An 18,122-nucleotide genomic window follows, 5' to 3' on the forward strand; every position below is an offset into this window, starting at 1 on the left:
CGGGAACCCGGGACCCCAGGCCGTGCGACACAGCCCCGAGGCGCCTCGCCCACGCTCGCGCGCCACCCCACCCCCTCCGCTTCCTTCCTCCGTTCGGCGCTCCGGAGAGCAAGCGCGGGCTGGACGCGAACCAGGGCAAGCCTCGGGCCGTTCAACTTAGTGGCTCCCGGCCCGCTGCCCGCGCGCTATTTGTGAGGCGTGGCCCGGCGAAGGAGGCGCTTGGGGGGCGTGGGGCTTCCCAGCTGGCGGCGGCGACGGAGAGGGCGCGCGGGACAATGAGCTGGGCAGCTACGAGCTGCGGCCGCCTTTAGCTGGCTGAGCGGGCCCACCTGCGAGCATGGCCCGAGTGCTCGAGCCAGGTGTCCCAATGCTTTAAGGCCGGAGCGCCCAGATCACAGCGCTCTGCGGCTGGGGCGGTGGGGACGTTCCTTTATTAATTTATTTGTGGAGAGCTATCTCTGAGCAGCCGCGATGGCCAGCACCAGGAGCATTGAGCTGGAGCATTTTGAAGAACGGGACAAAAGGCCGCGGCCAGGGTCGCGGAGAGGGGCTCCCAGCTCCTCCGGGGGCAGCAGCATCTCTGGCCCCAAGGGCAATGGGCTCATCCCCAGCCCGGCGCACAGTGCTCACTGCAGCTTCTACCGCACGCGGACCTTGCAGGCCCTAAGCTCGGAGAAGAAGGCCAAGAAGGCACGCTTCTACCGGAATGGGGACCGCTACTTCAAAGGCCTGGTCTTTGCCATCTCCAACGATCGCTTCCGTTCCTTTGATGCGCTCCTCATAGAGCTCACCCGCTCACTGTCTGACAATGTGAACCTGCCCCAAGGGGTCCGCACAATCTACACCATAGATGGCAGTCGGAAGGTCACCAGCTTGGACGAGCTGCTGGAAGGTAGGAGGGGCGGGCAAGGCTCGGCAGGTGCAGTGACTGTGGGCTGGGCGCTTCCCCGCCTAGCGCCGGGCAACCTGCCGTGTGCTTTCTAGGTAGCGAGGGGGTTTAGAGCTCCTCTGTAGTTTGTGTTGCGCTGGAGTGCACACATTCTCTGTCCTTCTCAAGAGATTTGCCTTTTTTTTATTTTTTATTTTTTTTTGGAAGAAAATTCTAATGAGTAGAGACAAATACAGACAATGGTACCTTTAAAATTAGCCAACTTATTTTTTTGCTGGAAGGGCAAGCTGTTTGGAAGCATGGTCCTCCAGTGAGGCACGGGGTAACCTTTGGTGGAGCTCAGCGCAACACCTGTGATGTCCCTGTGTTTGGGATCCCACTGTACCTTCTGTGCATCGCTGTGGTTCTGACTTGCTCCAGGTTGGCTTCTCTGATTTCACTTATGGCAGAAGTCACTCGAAATCAAGAGGGGCGATCCAGCATAGCAGGTCTCAACCTTGGCTTCATCTTGGACACTTTTTAAAGTATAGGTGGCTGACCCCACCCACCCGTTAGATACTATGATGTGCATGGTTGGGGTGTGACTTGGGCTTTTAAAGTTTTGAAAGTTCCTCAGATGATTTCCCTGTGTAGACAAAATGGAAAACTAGCCGCGCTTAAAGTGTTTTCCACATTTGGTCGACAAAGAGGTGAATCAAGGTGAATCTCTCCTGCCTTCTCCCTGAAGAGAGTAACTAGGGACTAGAGAAGCGTCAGCAGAGGCCTATTAGAAATTAGCAATCCTGGCACAACAACCATGCATCACTCAGAAGGACTACTTGGTAATATGTTGGGTCACTCTTGAGTTTCTGCAGTATTTATTTGCTTTCAGGAAGGGATGGGTGGTTGGTAGTTATGAACCTGATTTTCAGTTCTAAACAGCACCCAGAAAGACCAGGTACATCCCCTAATGTGTATGGACTGAATGTATACATGTAGTTACCTCTCAGACATCTTTCTTAATGCAAATAGGGCATTCCATGTAGCCATAGCAACAAGAGGGAGGAAACTGATCTCTGAATTAGATGATTTTCTTATTTCAGCATAAGCTTATATTCTGAAGTCGTTTTCTCCCTTTCCACAGGTGAGGAAACCTAAGCAGCATGCATGCCAGGATTACTGATTTCTAACAGGCCTCAGCTTATGCTTTTTCTTTTACAGTTCACCTCCAAAGGAAATAAGGTAGCCATTCTGAGGAGTCCTCAAAGTGCCTGAGTTTCTTCGTTACTTTTAGCAAATGGTGCCCTTGCTCTGGCTACATGACAACCCAATTATAATTGTCTTCTGTGTAATTTAGCAGTAGAAGGGGCTTACACTTTGCCTTAGTAGTGAGTTTTGGTTTTAAAGACTAAAAGAAGAGGGTAAGAAACCTGTAGGTGTGCCAGTAAAGTGAAGACAACATTGTTGAGAGGACCACATTACCTTGTAGAGACAAGGTCTCACTACGTAGCTCTGGCTATCTTGGTACTCACTATGTAGACTAGGTTGGCCTTGAACTCACAGAGATCCGCCTGTCTCCAGTTTTCTGAAAACTGATCCTGATAGTTTTCTGTCTGATCCCCATGTCAGAGCACCAGTGCAGTGAAAGGCTTGTTACTCACCGGTCCTCAGGTGATGTCCCCACTCCACCTCCAGAGGGTTAATAATGCTAGGGTCCTTCTCTGAAGTTATTTTGACAAGGTATTGTTAAGTTAAATTAAACTGTTTCAAAGGAGAGATAAGAGCATTTTCTGGGTTAATATAAAGACACATGCTATACATCTAGTCCTAGGGGATGGGTGGCCTTCTGAGTCACTTCAAGTCCAAATAGATGGTTGGGAAATTTCTTTGAAGTCTTTTCACTTGCTGATATTTGGAGAATGGTGATTTGGGCAAACACTGACTACACATAAAGTCCAAACAATTATGCCACATTGTAAATAATGGTACAAAAATGGTTTCTGTGCCTTTGCTGACTTGGTTCAAGAGTTTTCATCATATAAAATGACTGTAAAAGAAGAAAATTAAACTTTTTTGGTTATAGTAGAAATCTGTCTAACAGTGGGTCTTTCTGTATTAACTTCTTAGTTGAACAGGGTGACACATGCCTGTGATCCCAGAGCTCTGGAGGTACGGGCTGCTGGAGGATCACCAAAAGTTTAAGGCCGGCTTGTTCTAAATAGTTAAGTTCCCAGCCAGCCAGGAATACATAGAACTTGTCTTTAACATTGAGCCTTCTCGCCATCCCCCTTTTAAAAAAGAGTGTTTGTTATGCAAGTGTGGGGAGCAGAATTTGGACCCCCAGAACCCACATAATTGCTGGTGGAGGTGGAGGCTTGCCTTTAGTTCTACCTTTGTGAGACAGAGTTGGGGATCCCCAGAGCAGCTGACTACTGAGACTATCTGTATCAGTGAGTTCTGGGGTTAATGGAGAGACATCCCCTACCTTACTTAAGGTGAAAGAGTAATTGAGGATAAGTCCCAGCATCAACCCCAGCCTAGCACGTGCATGCACACAGTCATGTACATGCATATCCCCACATGTGTACCTGCACATATGCAAACATGCATAGACACATATGAAGTTTCAGGTTTCAGTTAAAATCATGTGCTCAAATGTTTAGACTTATTCCACCGAACCAGGCTGCTTTCTGATGTAACTTACCTCAGTGAGTACAGAGCTGGCCGTGCTGTCAAACCACTCTACTTCTAACAGTGAGTCAGCTGTTAAACAATGTTTCATTTCGTTTCCTTTGCCTCTTCCATGCTAGCAAACATACTTTAGGAGGTGGTTAAAACAAAACTAAAATTGTCTTCAATTAAGACTAGAGAACTTGATTCAAGATTACAAGACTCCTTCCTAGCCACTGTCCCATTGAACTCAGATGACAAAAGAAATTTGCATGGCCCAGTTTTTTTCCCTCTTACCCTTGACCTTGAAAGTCTCTGGAGAATCAAGCTGATCTGGTGTAGGACAGTTTTCCTTTAGCATGGTTCCTAAACCAGCTAACGGGTTTATTCAGCTTTCTGGATTAGTTTTGCTGAGTGGGTGGTGTGGGTTCCTGTAAATCTGTTTATTCTTGGACACTCTTGTAGGACTCTCTCTCCAGACAGTAAGTGTGGGAAAATCGGGTTGAGCTCACTGAGCTTGGAGTATCTCTGAAGGTCTGTTCGGAATGTCCAGATGAGGGCTCTTAGCACTGTTCCCCACTTGTCACCCCTTTTGCCTAATGTAATTGATATAACGTAAGTTATATCACCTGGTTATAGATATATAAAATGACCTAGCATTTACTGAAAGTAAGTAATGAAGAAATTTCTTTATTTTGTGTTTAAAATTTGTTTTATTAAATTTGTTTATATGTATGTCTATGAATGTGCATACCGTTTTGAGCATGTGGAGGACAAAGGAAAACTTTTAGAAGTTTATCTCTCTGTCCACCACTCTGTTCTCTCTGGGATCAAATGTAGGTCATCATGGCTGACAGCAGACTGAGGCTCTCTGGTTGTCCCTGAGATATTTATTTATTTTTACCTCTGTGTATGTGTGTGTACCTATGTGACTTTCTGTTTTCCAGGTGAATGCGAACACCCATGGAGGCCAGAGGGTTCCTGGAACTGGGATTATTGGTGGTTGGGACCTCACTTATATAGTCTAACAAGTGCCATCTTGAGTCTGTTCTCTATAGGAGGCTAAGAGCACTCTGAGGGCAGGAGTCTTAGATATTCTATAAATGCATTGACTCAGAAATAGTTTTAATACTTTGTCCTAGGACTTTTATATAAACAAATGTTTATAATGGTTGGTTGGTTCTAGATATTTGTAAAAATACATATTTTGAAAAAATTGGACTCTGTTTTAGCTAATGAGATATTTCATAGTCAGGGGAAACAAAATCTTTGCAAACTTGCCAATGTGGAAGGAATGCCTCCTGTAACACTTTCTGTGACTCTCACCACCCTCTTCCTCGAGTATGAAAAGCAGATATGCCATACACAGCTGCATAATAAGTTCTTTGCAGAAGAAGAATTTGGAATTTAAAATTTGAATGGAATACTGGGGGAAGAAAATGAGTATTTGAGAGGGCAGTTGTGAGACTGAGTATAATACAGTAATGCTCTGGGAGTTATAAGACAAGGGCAACATTTCACAAGATTAAGCCATGGACGTGGGTATTTTATGGTTCTATTAAGTGAAATAAAGGGAATTAGATTTCTCTGACAGTGATTCTTAAGCTACTTTCTTCAGTATTCATAGGCAAAGAGGTGTCTGCCTAGGTCTTTCCCTCATCCCCATGTCACTACTAACTTTTATCTCTTTTACTGGGAGGTAAGCCGCCACCCTGAGGGTTAGAGAGCTGCTTTTGCTTACCACTAGCATTGTTTACTAAATGTTTTAGTTGTGATTACTGAGTAAGACATTTTGCTTGGTTCGTTTCCTCTTACTACTTATAATACCTGATGAGAGACATGACTGCATTGTCCTCTGTACTGTACAATGAGGAAACTTGGGCTCAGAGAGAATAAAGAAATGGCTGTTTTGTCTAGTGGTAAGAGGTAGACATGACACTTGAGATTTTTAAACACACACACACACTCACTCACACACTCACTCACTCACTCATTCCAGTTCTGGAGATCAGCACATGCTGGGCAAACAGAACTCTGCACTCATGATTGCTTGAACTTGCTCCACCATCCACGGAGAAGAGGCTGGTGATGTGAGGACAAAGCCCTTCTAGGTGGGACCGCTGTTTTCCCAAAGGAGGTCCGTGTGGGCTTGTCTGCTTCTGCTGTAGGAAGCTGCCAAAGGGAGCTGTCATTTGTGATCAGAAGCTACGTCTCACTAGATGCTTGGCCTACAGAGCCATGGGTAGTATGTTTCAGTTTTTATCAGTCACCTAGTGTGATTGGTAGTTAATGTTGGTTATTAACTTGACAGGACCTAAAAATCAGCTAGGAGACAAACTTCTAGGCATGTCTGTGAGGGAGTCTCTAGATTCTTTGGTAAGATGCATCCCAAATATAGGGGGCACTGGGATCCTAGATTGAGTAAAAATGGAGAAATCCATCTTAGTACTTGGGTTCCTGTTTTTGAATATAGATGTCCCACATTCCTGCAGACCTGCCTTTCTGGCTTTGATGGATTGCACCCACAAAGTATGAGCCCAGGCGAACCCTTCCTTTAAGTTGCTTTTATTACACAATGAAGAATGTAACTACTACACTTGGGTTATGGATTTTTGAGATGGCAGCTGAATTGATTTAAGCATGACTGTTTCATTTGAAAGTTCCATAATCTTGGGAGGCATCTGTAGTGGGAGAGATACATAATCTGGACTATTAACCCCTTATTTTCTTTGAGGGTCAGCCAGGCTGGGGCTGGAGGGATGGCTCAGTGGTTAAGAGCACTGGCTGCTCTGGAGTGCCTAAGTTTGGTTCGGAGCACCCACGCCGGCCAGCTCAACAACTCACAATGAACTGGATCCTCCCCCATCAATAGTTAATTCAGAAAATGCCCTACAGCTGAATATTATGGAGGTTCTATCTTTTTGGGTAACTCTAGTTTGTGTGTCAACTTGATGTAAGACTAGCCAGCACATCCTAATGCGTGTGCAGCAGCCACGTGACTGACGGAGCTGTCTCCATGGTCTGCTATTGGAATATACATGTAGAACAATTTGTTTATTGAGCTCTTCCTTGGGATATTTTTTACAAATTTAAGATAAATTTTGAAATAATGATAAAATTCTTCCTCACAGTCGGTGATAGTCTCCTCCCTCATTTCCTTGCTCGTCATCTTCATCTCTGAAAAGTATTTTGCCTCACCTGAAGAAAGCCACAAAAATGTATTGCTGGCTCCATGCATGTTCATTAAGCCTGTGTAAATGAAAGAACCTGAAAAGTGGCCCAGTGGATATATGTCTCCTTAGTTTAGTGATCAAAGTCAGTAGCTGGGAAGTTCCACATGAATCTTAGAGTACATTTAAATACTTAGTAGCCTGGCTCCTAGAGATACTTGATTCGTGGTCTTCAGAATCTTCCAGTAGAATTATGTCTGACACCCACCCCCACCTCCAAGTGCTGGGATTAAAGGCATACACCACCATGCCCTGCCTATCTTATTTCTCTGACTCTGAACAGACCATGTGGAGACTCATAAAACTTTGGCTCTGTCTTCCTCCTTCCTCTCCTTCCCCTTCTTCTCCCTTTTCTCCTCTTCCTTCCCCAGCCCCAGCCCCCTTCTCTCTTCCAGGTGCCCAGGCACTGTGACATCAGAGCTAATCTCAGGCCTGCCCTGCTTACTGTTTATCTGTCCTTCCCTCAAATCTTCTCTTTCTTGGAAGGTCTGTCTGTCTGTCTTTCAGTTTGGGACAAACACTTGTTTTCTGAACTTTTGTTACTTGTGCTGAGTGCTGAAGCTCAGTCATAGTCAGTATTACTTGCCTAAACTGAGGGCTAAACTATGCTGTTAGATTCATGCAAGATTAAGGATGCAGGAGAGGAGAGCTAAAGGACCCCAGAGGCTAGAGAACCGCTGCTTGGATGAGCCAGTTAATGGGATGCTACACTCATTATGCCCCAGTTTTTTTTGTTTGTTTGTTTGTTTTTGTTTTTTTGTTTTTTTTTGCAGATGTCAACCATCTTTCAGTTTGAAACTCTTCCACTAGCCTTATAGTTGCAGGTTTTTCCCTATTTACTCATATTTATTTATTTATTTGGACAGGAGTCTCACTGTTGTAGTTCTGGCTGACCTGGAACTAAGATCCACCTGCTTCTGCCTCACAAGTGCTGGGTTTGAGACATATATGACCACTCCTGGCTATATTTGATTTTATTTGATACATAGGGTTATAGTTATGAGGTATTGAGGTATTGTGAGCTATCTCAATGCATGGACACAGTGCTAAAGATCATGTCACGGTAGCTGGTATATCTGTCACCTCAAACATCTTCTTGTTTGTGCTAGGAACTTTCAAAATCCTCTGTGCTATTGACCTGGAAGCATTTCACTTAATTTTTGTTAACTGTAGTCATTGTACTACTATGTGGGACAGTAGAAGTTGTTCCTCATATTCCCCTGAGATTACAAAACCTGAGTGTGTTCGTGTCCCCTGAAAATAAGAATAGGAACCGGGCAGTGGTAGTGCAGGCCTTTAATCCCAGCACTTGGGAGGCAGAGGCAGGCGGATCCCTGTGAGTTCGAGGCCAACCTGGTCTACAGTGGCAGGTGGGTGTGGTGTGGCTCAGTGGTAGAGTGCTACTTTACAAGATTCCAGCTCATGGTTCTCAGCCCATGGGTCATGACCTCCTGGAGCCAAATGATCCTTGCACAGGGGTCACATATCAGATATCCTGCATATCAGATGTTTACATTACAATTCATAACAGTAGCAAAATTACAGTTATGAAGTAGCAATGATGTAGCAAGAATTCTAATTGGTATTAATAATAAAAACCCAGAGTCAGATATAGGAGTTAATGCTGAAGATCAGAGAAGCAGAGTGCCAGCCACTAGAGAGTTTTTACCTCTACCAGTGCTCAAACCGAAGGGCAATCCTGACCTCAGACTGCATCTCCAAACTGTATCTGTCTCCACTAAGCCTTCAGACTGCAGTGCTCTTGACTCCTCCCTCTTTATAGTCCTGTCTCCACCCAGCCATAACCCTTCCTGTATCTATCTCCTAGTGCTGGGATTAAAGGCATGGACTTCCTAGTCCTGGGATTAAAGATGTGTGCCCTCACTCCCTGGCCTCTAGTGTTTGAGCTCTGCACTCTGATCTTCAGACATGCTTTATTTGTTAAAACACAAACAAAATATCAGTACGGAATGAAATAGTTTTGTAGTCTGGGGTCACCACAACATGAGGAACTATATTAAAGGGTCACAGCTTTAAGAAGGTGGCGATCCACTGCTCTAGAGCACCCCCACCAATGGTGGTAAAACAATCTACATAAAAGTCTAGCATACAAATGATAGAAAATGCTAACTGCATTGCAACTTAAAGATATTTATAGACATAAAGATGACATGCAAAGCTTTCATACTACAGTGCCTTCCAAGCACAGTGGCCGCAAAAGAACTGGCCAACCTTCATGGGCTGTGAAAATGTAAGCTAGCAGGATAAAGCTGCAGGTACTGTTTGTGCTAACTAAACTGCTCTTCACGGTTCCCTTCAGTGCTTAAGCTATGTTGGTGTGCAGAATTGATGCAATGCCCTTCAGAATGCCGTGCACTGAGCCAGCTATATAGCTAACTGACTTCTATTCCTAGTAAGTGTATGTTCTCTGCCCTTAACTTGCTGTGAGCATATCTTTATATTAGGTATTATCTTATTTTCCCAACTAATTCCTGGCCAGCCTTGCACCTAAAGAGTTAGAGCTTTGGGCAGGAATTTGTGTGGCTGTGCTTCATTTAGGAATAGTTATTTAGATGTATTTCACAATGGGGTGATGCATGCATTTTATGATAAAAACCAACACAAGATTAAAATTCCCATTGTGAATGCTAAGGATATCTTACCCTTGACCAAGTGTGAGGAACTGAAGGCAGACCGTGGATCTGTTAGTTTACACTACTGCATGAGAACTATTTTTGGTCTCATTAGTAGAATTTCTGTTTTCACATTTAGCTAATTTCTTAGATCTTAAGACAAACTTCCTGTGGTGTCATTTTATTTGTATTTTAAAAAATAAAGCTTGTCTGAAGCTTGGAAAAGTAAAACAGCCACACTTGCCAATCTTACAGACTATGCAGCAATGACACACACATTTAATCCCAGTAGTTACAATGACATACACCTTTAATCCCAGTAGCCACAGTAGTTTACCATAGAAACCAGGCAGTAGTGGTACATGCCCTTAATCCCAGAACTAGAGAGGATTATAAAATGGGAGGAGGCGGCTCTCAGTCAGTCTCATTCTGAGATTCCTGGAGGCAGGATCACCATTTACAGAGGTTAAGGTCAGAGCCAGTGACTGACTGCTTTGCTTTTCTGGTCTTCAGGTTGAGCCCTAATATCTGTCACTGAGTTTTTATTAATTATGCTTCCACTCCTAGATCTCTATGTGGAAACCCCAGTATACAGACCTCCCTTTCTTCATACCTGCGTCCACAGTAGCTTCTCTGCACTTGCCCTGGTGGAAAACATCATAAACCCAACAGTTGGATGTAGCTTCAGGAGAGGACTGTGCTTAGCTTTCAGATGTGTTGAAAATGTGATCATAGAGGTCCCCCACCTCATTTTGTGTCCACCACAGATGGAGGTGACAGGGATGCTCCTGAGGCCTGACACAGGGGTACAGTGCACGTAGTACCCCAGCTGGAGCAGGGGATTCTGTGTTACCTTGATAATTCCCATAATTTTTACTTCAGCCAGTGCACGGTTTGGTTAGAAAACCCAATGAAATCGTTTGACACAGTAACCTAATGAAACAGTCTTACTTTTTCCTACTCTGTATTTTTCTTAGCAGCTATGTGGGGTGCTCATCTTCTGATGGAAATGAGCGCGTTAGACTACAGTGCGCTCAGAAGCTCACCAACGTTAGGCTTCATCAAGAGCACACATACCTGAATGTGGTTTTCCTTGGTTACATTCTTTTGGGGAAAATTTTCCTTAGATTTGGAAATTATGAAAGCACTGAAATTCCTAAGATTTACTAGTATTAAGCCTTAAATGTCTTTCCATGTTTTTCTTCTGCATTCCGTTGTTTAAGTGTGCTGAATGTCTGTTTATTAATATGTCCGCCATTTTCTTTAGGAGTGAAGAGTCTGTGTTTCAGGCTTAATCAGGTTTTGTTTTCCTCATAAGGTTTTCTGCCTGCTCCTTCTACAAGAATGAAGTAAAACCATGGGCTCCAGATTTCATGTCACAGAATTTCTGACTTGAATGTCAGGATTACTTATAAACTAGTTAGTGACCTAAATAATTAAATTATAGCAAATGTGAGAGACGATATTGAATAACACACAAGTAGTCTAAAACTGCTGGTGTATGAATTCCCTGATTTGTAAATCATATGTAGCTGTCCCACAGCCAGCATCATTCTCAATAGTGGAGGAGGAGGAGATACTCACACTTACCCCTTAAGCAACCAGCACAGCACTGAGGGACACAGGAAGAACAGATTTTTAAAAAGGCAAAGGTGTTGGAAGAAGTGTCCAGGACAGCAGTTCTCAACTAGTGGGTTGTGATTCCTTTGGAAGTTGGACAACTCTTTTGCAGGGGTTGTCTAGGTGTCTAAGACCACTGGGAAACACAAATTATGACTCGTAACAGTAACAAAATAAGTTATGAATTAGCAACGAAAATAATTTTATGGTTGGGAGTCATCACAGCATGAGGAACTGTATTAAAGGGTCACAGTATTAGGAAGGTTGGGAACCACTTGTCTATGTCCTAGATTATAACCAGGGTTTGTTTTCAGAGCAACTAGGGAAAGTAAAAACCTTACCTATGCTTTCATAACCTGTCTACCAGTGACTGTTTCAGCTGGACCAGGGTGAGGCTTGGATCTGCTGAAGGAACAAGATCACTATATATATATCTTAACTCACTAGAGAATGATTATGAGAAACCAATAGCGTGTAAGCTCAGTGTGCAGAAAACTGTATATGTGCACATGCACACCATGGAAGCGTGAAGCTCTATTCTATGGACACCTTGACTCAGAACTTTCCAAATTATAGAACTGGTCTACATGTTTTTAGTAGGAACATTATGAAGGGAAAGGGGGGACAGGGAAGGAGTTAACTACTTCTAACTGCACATGAAGGGCTTGCTCTCCTGCTTGTTTCTGTTCTTCCACGCCCATGTGCAGAAGGAAATTAAGACATGAGTTGAAAAGCATGTGTCCTGGGTAAACCACCCAGGACATCTGTGCAGGGCCTGGTTGATCAAAGGAGATTGACATAGAAAATCTGCTCACTTTCTTTTTACCTTGTTTTTATTTTTAAGAAGACTTTACCACTGACTTAATATCTCCCTGTCTTAAGAAACAACTATCTTCTCTTGCTAAAGTTATTTTTATATAGTCTTCTATTACACATTTCGAGTCAGAACTTTCATCAAGTTTTCATCAAAAATAAAATGGCAAGATTTTTTTTTGATATGACTCTTACTTTTTCTGTAAAATTCAATGATAGCACCATCATATTTTTCTCACTAATACATACATGTGCATTGCATGGCTTTATTAATTTGATAACTATTTTTGAAATTCTGTACAGTTTTATTATGACCATACTGTGAAATGGTTCTGTGGAGATGACAACTCGGGTGATGATGGTTGGGGAAGACTTCAGGGTGCTGCTGTAGGAGGAGCATTATAGCTTAGGATTGGTTCCCTGCGTCTCCCAGGCAGAACCCTAACCATTCCTCTAAACAGAAGACGTGACATGTCCTCAGCATTCCTTTCCACATCCCTGATCTGTCACTCATTGTGCAGGAGCCTTTGGGCATCTCTGAGGTTCTCTACTAATCAGGCCCTGGAGAACAGTTTGATAATACTCAATATTGACATTATTAGCTTATACTCAGGCTTTCTTTTTCATTATTTTGGTTAAAACATTTATGACTCATCTGATATAATTACTATATCAAGAATGAATCTTTTTGTACTAAATATATGAAATAATGTGTTCTTTGTGATTATATTTCAGAGAAAATCTTAGCATGTAACCTTCCATGTCCAAAAGTTAGTACTAAAATAATTGAGCAAGTTATATATTTCTTGGAAAAGTACCATCTTTTCAGTAGGAATTTTAGACATTTTGGAATGTAAAACATTTAGATATTGATAAACAATGGGCAAGCAGTATAGCCTCTGTGCCTTTCTTAATTAAACAAAAGCCTGATTAAGCTTTGTGAGAAATGACTGTATAATTTTAGCTTAATATCTGCTCCCATTTAAGAAGATACAGAAAAAGTTGTCCACTTGAAGCTATAGTTTTATTTTAAATTTATATTCCTCTAGAGAAAACAGTGCCAGCACTCTGCTGCTTTGAGGGGCCAAACCTTTCCCCTCACAGTGCTTCAGTAGTTGAATGGATGATAACTACAACTGAATATAAGATGTCCACTGTGTAAGGATTTAGTGATTGCTGTTTGACTGAAATTAGAAGGATTTTAATTTTTATGAATATATTTGTTTCAATTATTTCAACCAGAATGAACTATTTATGTTTATTTCTGATTCAGGGTCTCACTGTGTAGCCTAGATGGGCCTGAAACTCCTTGCATAGCCTAGAGTATCATTAAACTTGGTGCCAATCTTTCTACCTTAACCTCTGCTCCTAGGACTACAAGCTTGAGCTACCATACCCAGTACAATCCCTCTCCCCCAGGCTGAGTTCAGGCTGGCCTTGAACTCAGATCTTTCCACTTTAGCCTTCAGAGTAGCTATGATTGCAGGGTTCTACCATACCACCATGGCTGGCTAGGATGAGCTTTTATGAAGAATAAATTAGTTTGCATTTTGAATCATGAAGTACTTTGTAATTTAGTTACTTGATTCATTTAATTCTGCAGCTAATGATCCTGAGAATCAAAGTGTGGAGTAATGACTTATCAAAGGTGAGACATTTGGATAAAATAAAACACAGGGTCTCACTCTTCATTTCTGGGCCTAGTGCTTTTCACATTATATCTGTAATTTTCTGAAAACCAACCTAGGTACTTTAGAAGAAAGGGAGGTGGGAGGATGTTAAAGGAACGGGGCGTTATACTGCACCCCCTTTCTGTGACCACAGGTTTAGGAGTTACAGGCTTCCAGAAGCCATTGTTTAGACCTAATGCATCCAGGCTTACTATGGCCAACGCTCAGAGATCTGATATTGTGCTAATAAAATTGTTATTTGCTTTTTAGGAGAGAGTTACGTGTGCGCCTCCAATGAACCATTTCGTAAAGTTGATTACACCAAAAACGTTAATCCAAACTGGTCTGTGAACATCAAGGGATGTACAACCCGAGCCTTGGTCGTGGCCTCTGTGAAGAGCGAGGTGAAAGAAAGCAAGGACTTCATCAAACCCAAGTTAGTGACTGTGATACGAAGTGGAGTGAAGCCTAGGAAAGCCGTGCGGATCCTTCTCAATAAAAAGACTGCCCATTCTTTTGAGCAGGTCCTAACAGATATCACCGAAGCCATTAAACTAGATTCAGGTGTGGTCAAGAGGCTGTGCACCCTGGATGGAAAGCAGGTAGGTGGTGCTTCCTACAGCTCACCATCTTGCCTTCATTGAGTTTACATGTTGATTATCTTTGCTGGTGTTTGCTGGTGTCCTATACAATCTGGAACTTGCCTTATAGAACAGGCCAAGCTTGAGCTTGGGCTCCACTGTCCTCCCAAGTGCTAGGATTAGAGGTTTGCAGCATGTCCGGCTCCTCGTGTGCAGGATTAGAGGCATGTAGCATGTCCGGCTCCTTGTGTGCAGGATTAGAGGCATGTAGCATGTGCGGCTCCTTGTGTGCAGGATTAGAGACATGTAGCATGTCCGGCTCCTTGTGTGCAGGATTACAGACATGCAGCATGTCTGGCTTCTTGTGTGCAGGATTAGAGGTGTACAGCATGTCCAGCTCCTCGTGCTGTTGCAGTTATATCAGCAAGAGAATGTCGTGGTCTTCTGCAAGTGGTCCCCGCAGATTTACATGAGGAGTATGTGGGAATTAGCCTTTAGCAAGAAAGATGTAAGGGCCTCCCATTTTTCCAGCTATCTCAGAATCCTCGTACTCCTCGTTTTTTAGAAAGAAAGATGTACATTTCCAGGAAAAGGATAAGTTGAGTGGTGTCATGTGCTAAACAGGAAGTTATCCAGAAATAATTATCCATTAGTGTTTAGTGGTTTGTGCTGTGGGACAATGGTCTGTACCCTGTCACTTATATTTTAAATAAATGCTGTTTGGCCAGTAACCAGGCAGGAAGTATAGGCGGGGCAACCAGGCAGGAAGTAGAGGTGAAACAACAAGAATTTTGAGAAGAGGGAAGTTTGAGTCTGCAGTCTTCATCCAGACCCAGAGCAAGCAAGATGTGGTTGCCTTGTCAAGAAAGGTACCAAGCCACGTGGCTAGCACAGACTAATATAAGTTATGGGCTAATATAAGTTATAAGAGTTAATAAGAAGCCTGAGCTACTAGGCCAATCAGTTTATAATTAGTGTAGGCCTCTGTGTGTTTACTTGGTACTAAAAAGATGTGAGACCTGGTAGGACACAAACCTCAGTCAACAGAATGATGTGCCAATGTGGGACTGACCAAATCCACTTTAAAGCCTTAGAGAGCTTGGGAAGTTATTCTGGATAGAAAAGAATAGAGTTAAGCATGGCTGATAGCAGCTCTTTTCTCTGGTAGGCTCTGCTTGCTAGAGGCAAGCACTCTCGTTTAAGAGAGGCTTCCTGACACGAAACACTTAAGTGGTATTGATGAAAAGCTGACTGCATGCTTTTTGGTGGTGGTAGAGACCTTGAAACGCCGTAGAGTTGTGGCAATAAACATGGCTCCAGCCAATACTTCTGCCATGAGGCTAAACTCTCAGAATAAAGCTAAGAAGTGGGCTGGATTCAGCCATTAAAGCCATGGCTTTAATCCTAGCCATATTGCTGTACACGTGTTAAGGGTTGACCACTTGGGATTGGATAACCTATCTGGATGCTCGTTCTTGAGGAAAACTTATTCTTTCTCTGTCAGCCAACATTAGTTGCCTGTAGCTCTTCTGTTCATCGAGGGGTGGGGCTTTGTGAAATTTCCCTCATCTGCATTGGCATGTCAACTGGTGGTGTCATTATGCAAGTCTTCTTTAGGTAACTGTATGGTTGAGATTTCATGGCTACAGTTTTCTGTCACGTCTAGAAGATACTAGCAACAAGTGTTCTGGGTCATCTGGTTCTTCCACTCTTTCTTCCCCCTCTTCCATGGTTTTTCTGGGCCTTAGGAGTAGGAGTTACATTGTAGGAAAACCAGTTGGGGCTGAGCACCTGTGGTCACATATTCTCTACGTGTGGACCAGTTGTATATCTCTATAATGTTCTCTATTTACTACAAAAAGAAGGGTTTTCTTGTGGAGGGGTGACAGTTACCCTTATCTTTGGGTATGAGAGTAAGCATTTAGAATATGGTTAGAAATTATATTGATTTTGGCAATTGTGGGTTCTCCCTTAGGGTCTCGGACCTCTCTAGCCATAGATATTGACTAAGTTTATAGTACTGGGTGTGCATTCCCTTCTATTGAGTAGACCTTAAGTTCTATTAGACAGATGTTGATCATTCCCGTGATAAAGTACCATTGTGCTGTTATTGTACCATGGGGGTGTCTTGTCAGAAAGGTATCACTGAGGTTCATAAGTTTTATAGCTGGGTAGGACTGTTGATTTCTCTTTTCCTTTGGCAGCTTGCATAGCATCTTCAGGTACTACTAGAGCTAGTCCTTGGGAAGGAGGCTTGCAGGTCAGTTCCAAGTCTATTCTCCCAAGTTCTGTGTCTGAAATGTGTGATATCTTCAACAAAGACAATGAAACTATATCAGTAGCTATGTCAACATGGAAAAAAATTTTCCAAGAATAAAAATAGTGGGAAAATTAGAATAAGTAAGGTTGCTTGGACTGTATAAACTTTAAATTTCTGGATGTCAAGCAGCAGTTTTATGTTGAGTTATAGCAACTTAATATTAGGGGATCCTGGAAAAGTGACTAAAAGTTTGTACAGTTTGAAAGCACAGACATATGCAGTGACCATTAAAATATGTAAACTACTAATGAGTACAGAGACTGTGACTCAGTGTAGAGTATTTGTTTAGTATGAGTGAGACACGGGCTTTGTTCCTGAAATCACCCAACAGTCCTTCAGTCTTCCTTTTGGTGCTTAAATTGATTTTTTTTTAGAAAGAGAAATTTCTGTTGCATGAATAATAAAAATCCAGAGATAGATATTGGGGTTCAGGCTGAAGGTCAAAAAAGCAAACCAGCCAAGCCACTAGAGATATCTTAACCTCTACCAACTCTCAGACAAACAAAAAATATTCCTCTCTCTGCCCAGCCATATTGCTCCTGTCTCCACCTCTCTCCATTAAAGGGGTGACTCCCCAAAACTGAGTTTAAAGGTGTGAACCACCACCACAGGGTCTGTTTCTGGATTGATTTTGTGTAGCCCAAGGTAGCCTTGAACTCACAGAGATCTGTCTAACTCTGTCTTTTGAGTTCTGGTATTAAAGGTGTGTGCCAGCACTCCCTGGCCTGTATGGCTGTCTAGGGTGGCTGCTTTGCCCTCTGAACTTCACGCAAACCTTACTTATTAAAACACAAGTAATATAACACTATAAATGTCCAATGTTTTTGAGGATTCAGTGATTTGACCTTGTCAAAGGAGATGGAAGTGGACAATTTCTGAGCTTTGAAAGCAGTAAGCAAATGTTTGTTACTCTCTCAAAGGTCTTACTGCTTGAACTCATACATTCATTTTGGAAGTTTGTCCTAAATAGCCTGAGAAACACACAGAAGAAACTGTGCATAGGAACTTTAAGCCCAGCATGGAGTCAGGAAAATGGATTGCTACCAGTTAAATAGCAAATGTGAAAACATTCCATTCCTTCATTCATACTGGCCATTTCCATGTGTGTTTGGGGAAATCTAAAGTTGAGGAAAAGGCTAAAGGAAAGAAACAAGGAGTGAGCTCTGTGTGTTGTATTTTTTATTTTGCTCACAAGGATAGGAAAGACAACTTAAGAAGTAATGCAGCAGAAACAGGAGGAGTAGACTGGGGGTACAGGGGGAGGGAACAGGAGGAAAGAAGGGAGGGGAAACTGTGGTCGGGCTGTAAATAAATTAAATAAATAAATAAATAAATAAATAAATGTATGTAATTCAGGTTGTCATTGCCATCAGAAACCAAATGTTTACTGTTGTGATCCCTCTGCATCATCCTGAAGTTAAACAGTCTGAAAGTGACCTTTGAAACCTTGGAAGATGGCTACACTCTGGTCACTTGTTGGTTAGTTGGTCTCTCTTCAGAGGTAGGGTCTTGCTGTGTGGCCCACGTTGGCTTAGAGTTGATGCATCCACTTGCCTCTGCCTCCTAAGTTCTGTGATTGTAGACCTGCCATATCCAGATATTTACATCTCCTGTTATGTCTTATTAACTCACATATTTTCCATGTGCAAAGAAAGTGATGTTTTCAAACTTTGACATGATACATTGTTTGAAAAAAAGTATAGATTTGACTTTTGTA

At 42.7% G+C, this 18,122-nt stretch overlaps 1 protein-coding gene across 12 annotated transcripts in view; it reads left to right on the plus strand.

Annotated features, from left to right (window-relative positions):
- Positions 1 to 263: 263 nt before the first annotated feature.
- The window catches only part of Dclk2 (doublecortin like kinase 2), a 129,952-nt gene continuing 112,093 nt past the window's right edge, over positions 264 to 18,122 (plus strand). For 3 of the 12 annotated variants that reach the window (XR_015735741.1, XR_015735740.1, XM_087899423.1), the window contains exons 1-2: positions 272 to 892; positions 13,775 to 14,106. Coding sequence is in view for 8 of the 12 variants with exons in the window: in XM_087899423.1 (XP_087755549.1) it covers positions 472 to 892; positions 13,775 to 14,106 (753 nt within the window). In the remaining 4 variants the exon portion in view is untranslated. Of the gene's footprint in view, positions 893 to 13,774; positions 14,107 to 18,122 lie in introns of all 12 variants that reach the window. The other 9 variants (XR_015735739.1, XM_087899421.1, XM_087899422.1 and 6 more) reach the window with 6 other exon arrangements.

The sequence above is a fragment of the Myodes glareolus genome, chromosome 20, assembly GCF_982192425.1.
Source record: "Myodes glareolus chromosome 20, mMyoGla1.1, whole genome shotgun sequence".
Taxonomy (NCBI): domain Eukaryota; kingdom Metazoa; phylum Chordata; class Mammalia; order Rodentia; family Cricetidae; genus Myodes; species Myodes glareolus.